The sequence below is a fragment of the Equus caballus genome, chromosome 24 (genome assembly GCF_041296265.1).
Source record: "Equus caballus isolate H_3958 breed thoroughbred chromosome 24, TB-T2T, whole genome shotgun sequence".
Lineage (NCBI taxonomy): Eukaryota > Metazoa > Chordata > Mammalia > Perissodactyla > Equidae > Equus > Equus caballus.
Genome location: NC_091707.1, coordinates 30,510,811 through 30,523,392, shown reverse-complemented (window position 1 = coordinate 30,523,392; position 12,582 = coordinate 30,510,811). Strand labels below are relative to the sequence as shown.

The 12,582-nt window shown below is 38.6% G+C and overlaps 1 protein-coding gene across 49 annotated transcripts in view; it reads right to left on the bottom strand.

Moving 5' to 3' along the window:
- The window catches only part of SIPA1L1 (signal induced proliferation associated 1 like 1), a 359,658-nt gene that overhangs the window by 97,939 nt on the left and 249,137 nt on the right, over window positions 1–12,582 (bottom strand). For all 49 annotated transcript variants that reach the window (XM_070249967.1, XM_023628022.2, XM_070249984.1 and 46 more), the window contains one exon: window positions 10,968–11,156. In XM_070249967.1, coding sequence (XP_070106068.1) covers window positions 10,968–11,156 — 189 coding nt within the window. The remainder of the gene's footprint in view (window positions 1–10,967; window positions 11,157–12,582) is intronic.

Here is a 12,582-nt window from a genome sequence, read left to right as displayed (position 1 = left end):
GTGCTCTAAGGTGACAATACGACTGTATTCTCAGTTTCTACTGCAATCAAATCAAGGTAGATGGCATTCTCTGAACTCAGGCTAGAATCCTTACTTAGCAAGCACGTTCCCTGCCAGAATGTGTGAAGTTGTTAAGGGGGAGTTATGTAAATGTAGTAAGGAACATTTCAAGATAAAGAGCAAATGTAAATGGAGTTAGAGCTATGGTTTGGGGGTTTGACTCCTTACGAGGTTATATAAAGCAGCGTTTTTTTTTTTGAGACACACAGAAACATGTCTCTATGGATTTACATATATGATATACATGTATAATATATAATACTTGCATGTAATGCTCAAAACAGAGATATGATGATACCAGAAGCCATCTTAGGAATAGGTTGGGTTTGTCGACAGTGTTAGAAAAGAAACAATAGGCCCAAACTGGAGGCATTTGTGCTAAGTCCCATGTCAGCAAACCAAGACACCTAACCTAATGTAGTCTCAGTCCCTCCAGGGAATGTGAGCTTTCACTAGTCAATCTAGAATTACCTGATCAGCACCAGTGAGGTAACATCCTTCCCCTACAGGAAGGTGACCTTGCCTGAAACAATTCCCTGAACTTCCTTTTTCTGCCCCCTTGTGCCTATAAAAACTTCCGATTTGCACAGCTCCTCAAAGTTCCTTTCTATTTGCTAGACGGGATGCTGCTCCATTCACGAATCACTGAATAAAGCCAATTAGATCTTCACATTTACTCAGCTGATTTTTTTTTTTTTTTTTTTAACAACAGCCTAGGATTTTCCTTTGGATAATCTCAGAGTCATGCTATACAACTCCATGCTTGCCTATCAACTGTTCATATGGAGCATCAATGGAAGAGTTTGGAGACTCAACAAATGTTTGCATTCTAAAAGTGATGATGGTCAGTCCAACAGGACAAAGGTTATATTTGAGATGAAACTCTTGAATCTCAATAAAGCAAAGCGTCTTTTTAACACCCACCAAAAGTGACGTGGACTCCCACAGCTAGGAACCAACAGTATATAAAATTGCCCTTCCTCTGCTAAGTAGGAACTACAATGCAGAATCAAAGAGACAGGTACTGCAATCTGGCTTACAGAGCCTGAGTTTCCGGAATGATGGATATCGAAGTCAAAGCCCTCTACCAACAGAAAGAGATCTGAATAACCAGCTTCCCAGAGACCTGTTAAGAAGTTTTGCATTTTCACCTCTTCTTCCCTGCTGTCACAGCCAGAGGAAGAGCACGGGGCAGCAAAGACCATGAGAATAACCCAATTCTTACACTCTTACAAAACCTTTTAAATTGTCTGACTTAATCCAGAAATTTTTAAGAGCTGCTATGGGGTATTTCACTGTATAGCACTTCTCAAAGTGTGGGCCGGGAAGGGTGCTTGAGCTTTGTTCTAGGACATACTTATTCGGACATAGTTTGATCCTTTCAGTTCTTAGTTTTCAACTCTGTTAGGTCATATGAGAGCAGCGTTTAATTTGAGGATAACTTCTCCCCACTATTGAGGCGAGGCCAGTCTGAGACTCTACCCAATGCCATGTGAACTATGAAGTTTTCCTGTCTGCTTATTGGGAGCAGAAACTATTCCCAGTCATGCGAGAGGACTGAGGATTTGCCTCCCTAAACCCTTAGGGTGATTCTTACCCTGTCTTCAAGTAATTTCCGCAAACGTATGTACTTATTAGTACTCAGCTCTTCGAATCCTAGCCTCCTTGGCCCCTCTGGACTCTCATCTCAGTCTCGACTCATGGAGACTCCTGGGCTTCAACTGGCTTGCCCCTCCCCACTGCAGCCTGGAAACTCTCCAGGCAGAAAGCTGGCGTGATCTCATAGTTCACTTCATCTGTTTCCCACCTCCCAGAGATCACTGACCTTTGTTGACTAATGTCTAAGGTCATAAAAATCATTGTTTCATTGTTTTGCCTAGTTTTTAAAAGTTGTTTCAGATGGGAAGATAAATCCAGTGAAGCAGAAATCTGCCTTCATACTTTATCAGTATATAATTTCTTTACAGGAAAATGCATTCATTTGAGGCATATAATTTAATGAGTTCTAATAAATCTCCACCACAATCGAAACAGAACATGTCCATCACCCCCAAAGTTTCCCACTTCCCACTTGTAGTCCATTCCTGCATCAACTAACAGCCTCTGACAATCACCGTTCTATCTTTTTCCACTATCAATTAGTTTTGCCTACATTTTTGAAGAACATTTTTTGTTGGGTAAAATTCATTGTGAGAGTTATTCTTTTTCAGCTCTCTAGAAATATCTCCTGGCTTCTACTTTTCTTTATGGTTTATAGCCCAGCAAATGGTTAATTTTAATAGCCAATTGTCTTACTGGTCTTCTTTGAAGGCATTTTTCCCCCTCTGGTTGTTTTTAAGATTTTTCTTTTTCTTTTATTTGCAGCAATTTTTATTATGATGGGCCTATGCCTGATTTTCTTTGTATTTATCTTGCTTAGGGCAGGCAGAGCTCCTTGAATCTGTCTTAATTTATATCTTTCATCAGTTTGGGAAATTTACCAGTATTTCTTCAAATATTGGCTCTGTCCTCCAAATAATGCTTTAACTCTTGTTCTCTTCCTGGAATTCCATTACATATATGTATTTCACTGTGGCTCATACGCCTTTTGGGCACTTCTCTGTATCTCTCATGTTTTCTTGTCTCCATTCTTCAGTTAAAACTTTTCTGGTAACATCATCAATTTATCAATTTTCTCTTCTTCTACGTCTAATATGATCTTAAACCCATCTACTGAGATTTTAACTTTTGGTTTTTTTTCAGTTCTAGAATTTCAATTTGATTTACCGATTTGAGATCTCCAGTGAGCCTTGAACTCCAGCTTTTATTTCTGCAGCCCTCATGAACTCAGCAAACACTCTGATCTGTCACCTAACTTTTTATCTGCAGCTGTATGTTAAGCTTAAGCCCCAAGCCTCTTACAAATCAGCAAATGTCCAAAGAAAAAAGCGCTGAAGGATGTTTTTAATTTTGATGAAGTCCATTTTCTCAATTATTTCTTTTCTGGAGCAAGTTTTTGATGTTATGTCTAAGAACTCTTCACCAAGCCCTAGAACCCAAAGATCTTCTCCTGTGTTTCTGCCAAAATTTTTATGATTTTACATTTCAATCTATGATCCATTTGAACAAATTTTTGTATAATGGGTGATGTTCAGGTCAAGTTCATTCTTCTGTCTATAGATGTCTAATTGTCCCAGCATCTTTGTTTGAAAAGTCTATCCTTCCTCCAATGAATTGTTTTTACACTTTTGTCAAAACTCTGTTGGATATAGGTGTGTGGGGCTATTTCTGGTTCCTCTAATCTGTCCCAATGATACATGTGTCTATCCGTCCAATAAGAAGACAGAGTCTTCATTACTGTTGTTATAAGTCTTGAAATCAGGTAGAATGACTTCTCCCACTTTACTCTTTTTCAAAATTGTTTTAGCTATTCTAGTTCTTTGTCTTCCCATATAAATTTCAGAATAATCTTGTCTAAAATCACAAAAGACCTTGCTTGGATTTGGATACTAATTGTGTTAAACTGTATATCAATTAAGGGGAAATGGACATCATTAATATACTGAGTCTTTCAATCCACAAACATGGTGTGTCTCTCCATTTATTGTCTTCTTTAACTTCTCTCATCAGTGGTTTATAGTTTTCAGCATACAAGTTCTATACCTGTTTTGTTAGATATATACCCAAGTATTTCATTTTTTATTGAGGGATTATAAATGGAACTGTATTTTATTTTCAGTTTCCACATGTTCATTAAAAGAAATCTAACTGCTGTTGAATCATACAGCCTTGCTGAACATAATCTCATAGTTCTGGGAAGTTTTTGTAGATTCCTTGGGATTTTATACGGATTATCATGTCATCTGAAATAGGGACAATTTTATTTTTTCCTTTCCTTTATCTACATGCTTTTTATTTCCTTTTCTTGCCTCATTGTGCTGATTAGAGCTTCCAGTATCACAGTGAATAGCAATGGTGACAGTACATCCTTGCCTTGTTAACATCAAATCTTTTATCCTCAAGTATGATCTAAGCTGTAGGTTTTTGTAGATGTTTTCTTATCAAGTTGAGAAGTTACTCTCTACTCCAGTTTTTATCATGAATGACCGCTGTGTCGTTCCTCAAATCCCAAAATCCCTAGCCAATTTGCTTCCTTCTCTCCACCTTGCAGATTCATTTTATGTTTTCTTTATATACAATATACAAGATTTTTAGCGGTACTTAGCAGGAAGAATAGGGAAAAAAATACACCTACTTCACATTTCCAGAAGCAAAATCCCAAAGCTATCTTTAAAAAATATTTTGTCCAGTGTTTCTGGTTATTCTCAGTGGGTGGGCTGGTCTGCAATACGCTACTCTGCCGTTACTGGATGTGAAGACCTTGATCGTTTTTTAAATTCTCATGATTCACATGGTAGCATTTACTTTGCTTTGTTCTTCATAAACATGAAAACTTTCTTAACTACCTCCTAACAATTTATTGCTATACTGTCTTCCAAAAACAATGACAAACAGACTGGAAACATTCAGTGTTGGGAGCAAAAAATGTAAGTTAGAAAATTTATCCTCGAAATTATTAACAAAAATCAAGTTGCTTTAAAAAATGACAAATGGATACTGGGTAGGAAAGTTATAAAAAAAATCTGACAGAGATTCTGTCAAAATTATTTACGTGTATGTGTACACACATATTCTAATCTAATTCTAATCTAATTCTAATCTAACATTTTTATCTTTCGCATAACATAAAGGAAATATTCTATACACACACAATAATATGCTGTGCAAAATTTCTCACAAAAATAAAAAGCTTCATATTGGATATTAAATGGATAATAAATGTACCTGTTTTGATTTGACATTAAGACAAATTTCAACTATATAGGAAAAGGTTCTTCATTGTAGCACTGTTTGTAATAGAAAAAGATTAGAACCAACCCAAATGCCCATCAATAAGGGAAACTGATAAAATACACTATGGAACAGCAATATAATAGGGTATTATGCAGCAAGAAAAACAATGGGAAAGCTTTCTATGTATTGACATAGAAAGATCTCCGAAATATATTACAAAGTGAAAAAAGCTAATGTCTCTAGCATGCTATATTTTGATAAGAAAAGGGAGAAATAAAACTATATATACACGCTTGGCGATACTCTGTATACAGAAACATAGGAATACATAAGAAACTAATAGTGGTAACTATGGGGGAGGAAAGAGGGAAGGAGATAGGCACAGGGTAGAAACGGGATCCCCTGATGTAAACATTATTACTTTGATTTTTGGACCATTTGAAGCTATCAGCTAGTTAAGATGTCCTGTAGGAAAAAAATTAGTTTAACTTTTCATTTAAAGTGGAATTTAAAAATACAACCCACAGTTTAACATCAAGAAGACTGAAGTATCTGCAATCAGTTACTCTGTCCTTTTGGACTGTGAACCAAAGAATCCTCACTGCACGTCTCAGCCACGCTGAGCTCCACCCCTGCACACTGCAGTCCTCTACAGCCAAATGCTCCCAGATGCCCTCAGTCACGTTACTCACAGAACCTTCTCATCAGCAAGGACTCCAGCCAGTCATCCAACCCAGCCTCAGCCAGGCAAAGGAGCATGGACGAGCCAGCGCAGAGGAATCATTATTCATGAACAGACAAGACAAAGTGACCACTACCATTGCCTTCTTTCCCTGACCTGATGACTGTCATGTATAGTTCCTTCCTGATAATGTATACACAGATCCATGAGTTGTCTGGAACCAACTTGGTGACCACCTGAACTTTAAACACGCATTAGCTGATAGCATAATCTGAAAAAAGATTAAAATTTCAGATATAGGAATTGTTCTGCCAAAGCTTCATTCACAGAAAATGGGTTTTGGAAAAAACGTTTTCCCTATGGTTCATTCTTTAAATCTAGCTGCTTGAATCAAAGAAGAAAGTGGCTGGTCAACTCATTTATTCTCAATAAAATAATGCAATAGGGCAATGAATATAAGTCAGACTAGAATTTCATCCATATCCTTAACCAAAAGAACAGTGCTATCATTATCAAACATCGCTTCTTTCCTTACATCTATTCTTGCGATATATTTTGCAGACCTAATTAGATATGATCATTTTTTTCCTTTAACTTCCATAACTTCAAGGGCATAATTTTGAAGAATAGAGAACCCAATAAATATTTTCATTTCTTTGCATTTTTAATGAGTATCTAGAAAAACAGTGAAGATAATCATTTAGGTAAAACCACTACCATGTACATGAAACCTGCCATTTCTTAATGAAAACAGAACTACCAGTTCTCTCTACTGCAAACCGGCAATTGTACTTTAAAGATTTTTAAGCTCTACTCCAATTTTATTTGAGTTTAACAGGTTATACTTAAAATTGGGCACTCAAGCCTACAGCAATAAAGCTTGGAGCTATCTTTCCAGTCTCTTCTCCCACTCAAGAGGAGGGAAAAGGAGGACGGGGTATGCAGTGTACTGGGGAAGAAAGTGGGCTGTGGAATCTGAACGCTGGGAGTCAAGACCTGCCTCCACCAGATCTTAATCAAGACCCGGTCTTTCAGCCTCTTTGTCTGTAAAACAAAACAACAACAGCACCTACATCAAAGGATTCCAAAGGTTAACTAAAATAATTCACGTAAATCGCTTCGCACAGTCTGGCTTAGTCACTGCTCAATAACAAATGTCTGTTTCCATTACTCTCTTACATGTGCCTCACACTCCTGGCTCAGCTGGACTGCTTACTGCCCAATAACCACACACTGTGCTTTGTTCTCATTGTCCTGAGTCTAGATCACCATTCTGCTGCTTCTCTGCCCTGACGAAGTCCTCTTCCCTCCCAGGGCCCATCGCACCCTACTCCATCTCACTACTCAGGACTTGGCCCCATTGGCTTGCACCGCCATTGCTCTTGGTCTGCATTCTCTTATCACACTCATTCTATTCAACCTGACTTCCATCACAGTAATTTAGGACCTTGTCTCCTTCATGGTAAGGACTGTGTCTTACTAGCCTATTTATTTTCTACTGTATTTAACAATCTGTAAACAGTGGTTACTTAATAAGCATTTACTGGATTTGAAATAGTTATGGTTACTTATGAAAGGAAATATACTACCTAGATTAGCAGCTCCCTCACAGGATGCAAATAAAGATTAAATGGGAGGGTGCACGTAAATGGCTACTCACGAGTTACTATTTTATCATTAACCAACCACAGCTAGTATCTCTCCAGTGTTCACCATGTGCCTGGCACTGTGCTAAGTGCTTCACACATGTGAGCTCTTTGAAACAGGACTTGGCATTATGACCTCTCATTCCCCTTGCACGAAGTAGAGGAGACAAAAGTGTCTTTAAAATGACTGATGAAGTAAACTGGCTCTGATATGGCAAATTTAAAAGTAACTGAATTAGCCGTATTATTAAAAAGTTGGCTTGACTAGATAATGCGATTCCTGATACTTTACTGCGTAGTGTTGAGGGTCAAAATAATCGGAGATATGCAAAAGTGTATGAACACTTGAAAATCTTAAAAATGAAAGGTAGTATTATACAAATTTGTATTCAGTGTTCAGGCCTACTAAAGGAAACGGTACTGAGAACTTCTCAAAGTCTCAATCCACTCAGTGGCAACACAGGCCAGTAACTGGAAACTCCCGCGCAGCGCTGCTCTGAGGAGGAAACCAGACGATGCCAGGACAGTGCTTAGAACAGTGTGATAAGTTAACACATATATTTATCTCATTTGTTTTTTATCACAAGAGATGCTCTCAATTATCTAATAAATGAAGATCTAGGACCATGATGGATAAACTAAATCCAGACTTGATCCAAATTTTCTGAGTCACAAACTGTTCTAAATTCTTGACAGTATGAAATCATTGGTAGGTTAGTTACACCTTCTTATTGTCCTTTATATGATCATGGAAATGGACATCAATAAATAACAACAGGCCCAGCGAGGTCTCAGGAAGGAGAACGTGAAAGCTTGGAGAAGCCACAAAGCATATATTCATTTTCTAAAACGTCGGGAATTAAAATGCCTACTTCAGTTTCCACAAACATAACAGAATCTAGTCAAAGGAAAAACAAATTTTTATATGTTTGTGAAATGCTTCCTTTCATATTTTATAGATAAGATATTAATTTGTTCTTCTGTTCATTTCAGCTTTTAAAAGTGATAAAATGAGAAAACAAGCACCAAAGATCTACAAGGCAAAATGCCACAATGCAGGAAGCAAACAGTATTTCTTCTTCCAGGCATAATTATGTAAGCTGCTTTAAGCAGAAAAGATGTTAAAGGAATCATTTAAATCAAATTTAGAGGGAGATTTAAAAGTTCCTTTCTGTAAGTCCAGTTTTGTGGTGTCATACTATGAATCTCTTTAAATATAACGACATATAAAGCATGAAATTTTAAAAAATGATGACATGGATGGAAACTAAAAATGCTTTGCCATGATTCAAATGTGTAATCTCCTGCACTTATAAGCATTTCTTTTTTAAAATCTGTATTTGTAAAGGCACCAAAATAATCCAGTTTCTCAAAATGATTCCAAGGCAGTAATGAGATTTCCTCCCAAAAAAATGACTCCCCAGACTAAACGCCTAAGTATGTGTGTCATCTGTTTTCTATCTATAATCCTAGCTTTGAATGCTATGGAGATATAAATGAAGACAGAGGCCAAGGGGTGGGGGGGTCCCCTTGCCCAGATATAGAGCTGCTCATACAGAACAGCAGATTTTAAATTTCTAGATTCTACTGTATAGTAAAATTTCCAAAATAAAATCGGGTAGACTCACCTAGATTGTCAAATTTTAACTTTGCCAAGGAAAGGCATTAAAGAAAACAAACTAACACATTAATTATTTGTGAGGGAAAGGATATTTTAATATTCCCCAAGAATAAGCAGCCTATAATTTCAGAATAATGGACAGTTTTGTGAATTAAATAAATTTAGCTTTAGGTTAAACTCGCTGTAGTGTTCTTCTCTCTCCTGTGTTGATGGGCCCCTAAAGTGTACATCACAGATCAGCCCCATCTGTGGTGCAGCCTTTGGCAACCACTGAGAGAGGGCACAAAAGGTGCTAGAGATCCCATAAGATGTCTACAATTGGGGCACCCCTTTTTACGTAATATGGGTAAAACAAGGGGAAAATGGCAATAAAAATCTCCTTTATACAAAATAATCTGTTCTAATGTAGAATTCAGAATGTTCAGTATATGATTCTATTATCAATGTCTAAATGTTGTTATTCTCCTTGAAAAGCAGAGTAACTGAAAAGACCGAATCCATAAAGTTGAATCTAATCATCACTCTTCTATTCCTCTTCTGTTAGAATAAATGTTCAAAATATTTATGGAAAACAGCCTTCAAAAAGTTAAGTTTATGCATCAGTCATCTTCTGAAGCATTCAAAGGGCTCCATATTTACATGTTATACACAAAGATACTCATAGCCTACTTGAAATATATGTATGGAATAGACATTGGCTGTATGACAAGTGAAATGAAGGGACAGAGAGAGCAATGATTAGAAAAGTTACATCCTACTATTGGTTCATATTATAGTCCTATTGGCTGAATTAAAAGAATATATCTGGAAATTGATTTTTCTGAATTCCTATTCATTATTAATAAGATTGAAAATTTTAATTAAGGACCTATCATCAAAATTTGTTCATAAAATGACATTTGTGGACCAATTTTACTTCTGGGGGAATTTCTTTTTAAATGCAACGGTAAAGCTACTGCCCCTCCCTACGCCAGGATGCAATATGCCTGAAATATTCAAAGAGTTAAAGTAAGAGCATATAACTACAGCATCTAACAAAACCAGCCCATATGTTCAAATTATTCCAGGTAGAATGTGAACGCAACTCTCTAGTTAGATTTGCCAGATCACAGCTTTTCATTCTTTACCCTTCTGCTGCGTCTCTATGGATTATCCTATCACTCATCTGCATCTTGACCAAAGGGCCCCCACATGAAGGCATAGGAAGTATGGAGGTGAGAAAATCTTGAGCATTTTCATTTTGTTACTACTTAAGACTCAAATTTTTAAAATTTTGCATTTAGAAATCTTAGCTAAAACACATCTTTGGTGGTAATAATGCACTTCAAAAATTTAAGCTTTTAAGAACAGTGTGGTGTAGGGACTTAACGGTACAGGCTTTGAACTTATTCACTGCATGAACTTGGACTTACTACTTAATCTCTTTGTGCCTCCGATTCCTTGTCTCTAAAACAGGGGTGATAATGGCACCACTCTCATAGGGCTGGGAGATTAAATGGGATGACACATTAAAGCGCTTAAAACAGAGCCTGGCAAATATGTCCATTAGGGTTAGCTGCTATTATTATCACTGTTATTGCTATTACTTATTCCTAGAGTACTTGAAAAATACACTGCATTTACAGAAGATTACCAAAAGAGTCAAACGTAGTTACAGTACCATATCTATCAATTCTGACAGAGACTTTTAGCAGATGAGAAATGTTCCGAGTTCAGAGAGTTAAGAAAAAAGAAAATAACTGCAGCCCAGTGGTGCAGCCATTAAGTTCGCACATTCCTCTTCAGGGGCCCGGGATTCACTGGTTCGGATCCCAGGTGCGGACATGGCACCGCTTGGCAAGCTATGCTGTGGTAGGTGTCCCAAATATACAGTAGAGGAAGATGGGCATGGATGTTAGCTCTAGGGCCAGTCTTCCTCAGCAAAAAGAGGAGAATTGGCAGCAGATGTCAGCTCAGGGCTAATCTTCCTCACAAAAAAAAAGAAAAGAAAAGAATTGCAAAGAGAACATCCTTCACAATAAATGTATTGGTTTTCCCTGTCAGAAAGGAAATATTAAGGTCCACATTCTAGAAGCCTATGGGAAACCTGAGCAGCAGGAATGTTCTCCCCTGGAGCCACACTTACCCCTTGTTCATCCAGCTTCATGAGTTGCTCTGTGACTTTGGGAGTGTTGAAGGCCAACCGCAGGCACTGGACATTGAGCTCGGGAATCACGTGCTCCAGCACTTCTTTCAGGGGCAGCCCTCTGGCCGTCGAGTGCTTTGCCGTTGAGGGAATGGCATCCTCCAGAACTGAACCTCTCAGTGTCATGAGCTGGAAGAGAGACCCGTGCTCTGGTGAGGCCTCTCTGGGCGTGTGAGATGAGCAAACACAGCATAAGAGCCGCAGGCCTAGACTGAGGTCCCCTTTAGGGAGCTGGGAATGACTTTTGATCGGTTAAGCCAGTGAGGGAGAAGGAACCAGGGAAGTGATAGAGGATACTCCGTTTATGACAAATGAGGCCAACACTTTCAAGAAGACCCAGGCAAGTCCAGAGGGACTCATGATCAAGTTTTCTGAGGACATTTACTTCCATGCCAAGTATAGTACTTCCTGATAGAGCTCAGTACAGTCAAGGTCTCTCTATGGCTGTCAAATGCTGCTAACCACACTAACCAGGAAATTAAGAAGGAGATCTCTCAGAGAAATAACTGAACAATTAATGCTCAGAATTTAGATGTCATACCTTTTTGCATTATAAAAAGTAAAGGAAGGATCAAGTTTAAAACTACATAATGTACTGCTGACAGGCATAAACTATTCATATCCCCAAATGCTGCCACAATAGGACAATGATTATAGTTAGTACAGCAGTACAGTCAACGGCATTTGAAATTACTTTAGATTTTCCCCTTATTTCTTGAAACAGCTTCCATTATTATGAACTATGAAAATGGGGAAAGAAATTTCCCAATGTAATGAAGGTCTGCTGGAGCAAAGTTAACCAGAGGGGAAGCCTAAAGCAGTCTTAATTTGCAAAAATTTTCACATGGCCAAGTTGTTAATATAGCTTACACACTGTCTGGTGACCTAAGGAAACAACCCCACTACATTGAACAAATTTCCACGAAGCCTGTAGGTTCTAAGGCACTGCACCGCGACAGGAGCTACGGCAGCTAAGAGGCGAGTACGAGGAGGGAGGGTGTGGCGTGTGAGAAGGCGAGAGGTAAGAACACACAAGTGCAATCCAGAAGGATACGTTTACTAAGAAAAGTGTAACGAGTCCAGGTCCCAAGAGAGTTTAAAGGCAGAAAATGGATTCTTGTGGCTCAGGGCATAAGGAAAGTTCCTCCTGGAAGGAGTGGTACTAAAAAGGAGCCATGAAACCTAGGAAAAATTCTGCAAAAGGAAAATGTCAGAGAGCAAAGGTACAAAGATAAGAACGAACAGGTGTGAGCGGGCAATGGCCACTGCTGCCGCTTAGCTGGATCTGCAGAGAGCGCGAGGGAGAGTGAGGGGGGAAAAGCTTTTGGGTCGGGGAGAGCCCCAGGGCAGCAGAGCCTGCCGCCAGCTCAGGGGTGGGCACCTCATCAGGCTCCAACCGGCATCCTGAGAACGCGTGTGAATGGGGACGATGACATACACTTCAAGGAAATTTAAGTTGGCAAATAAGATGAAGTCCAAGAGGAGGAACGCATAGGCAGAGAATATAGCTAGAAGGAAGCTGTAATAGTCTTCAAGCAGCAGGAGAAGAGGGCAT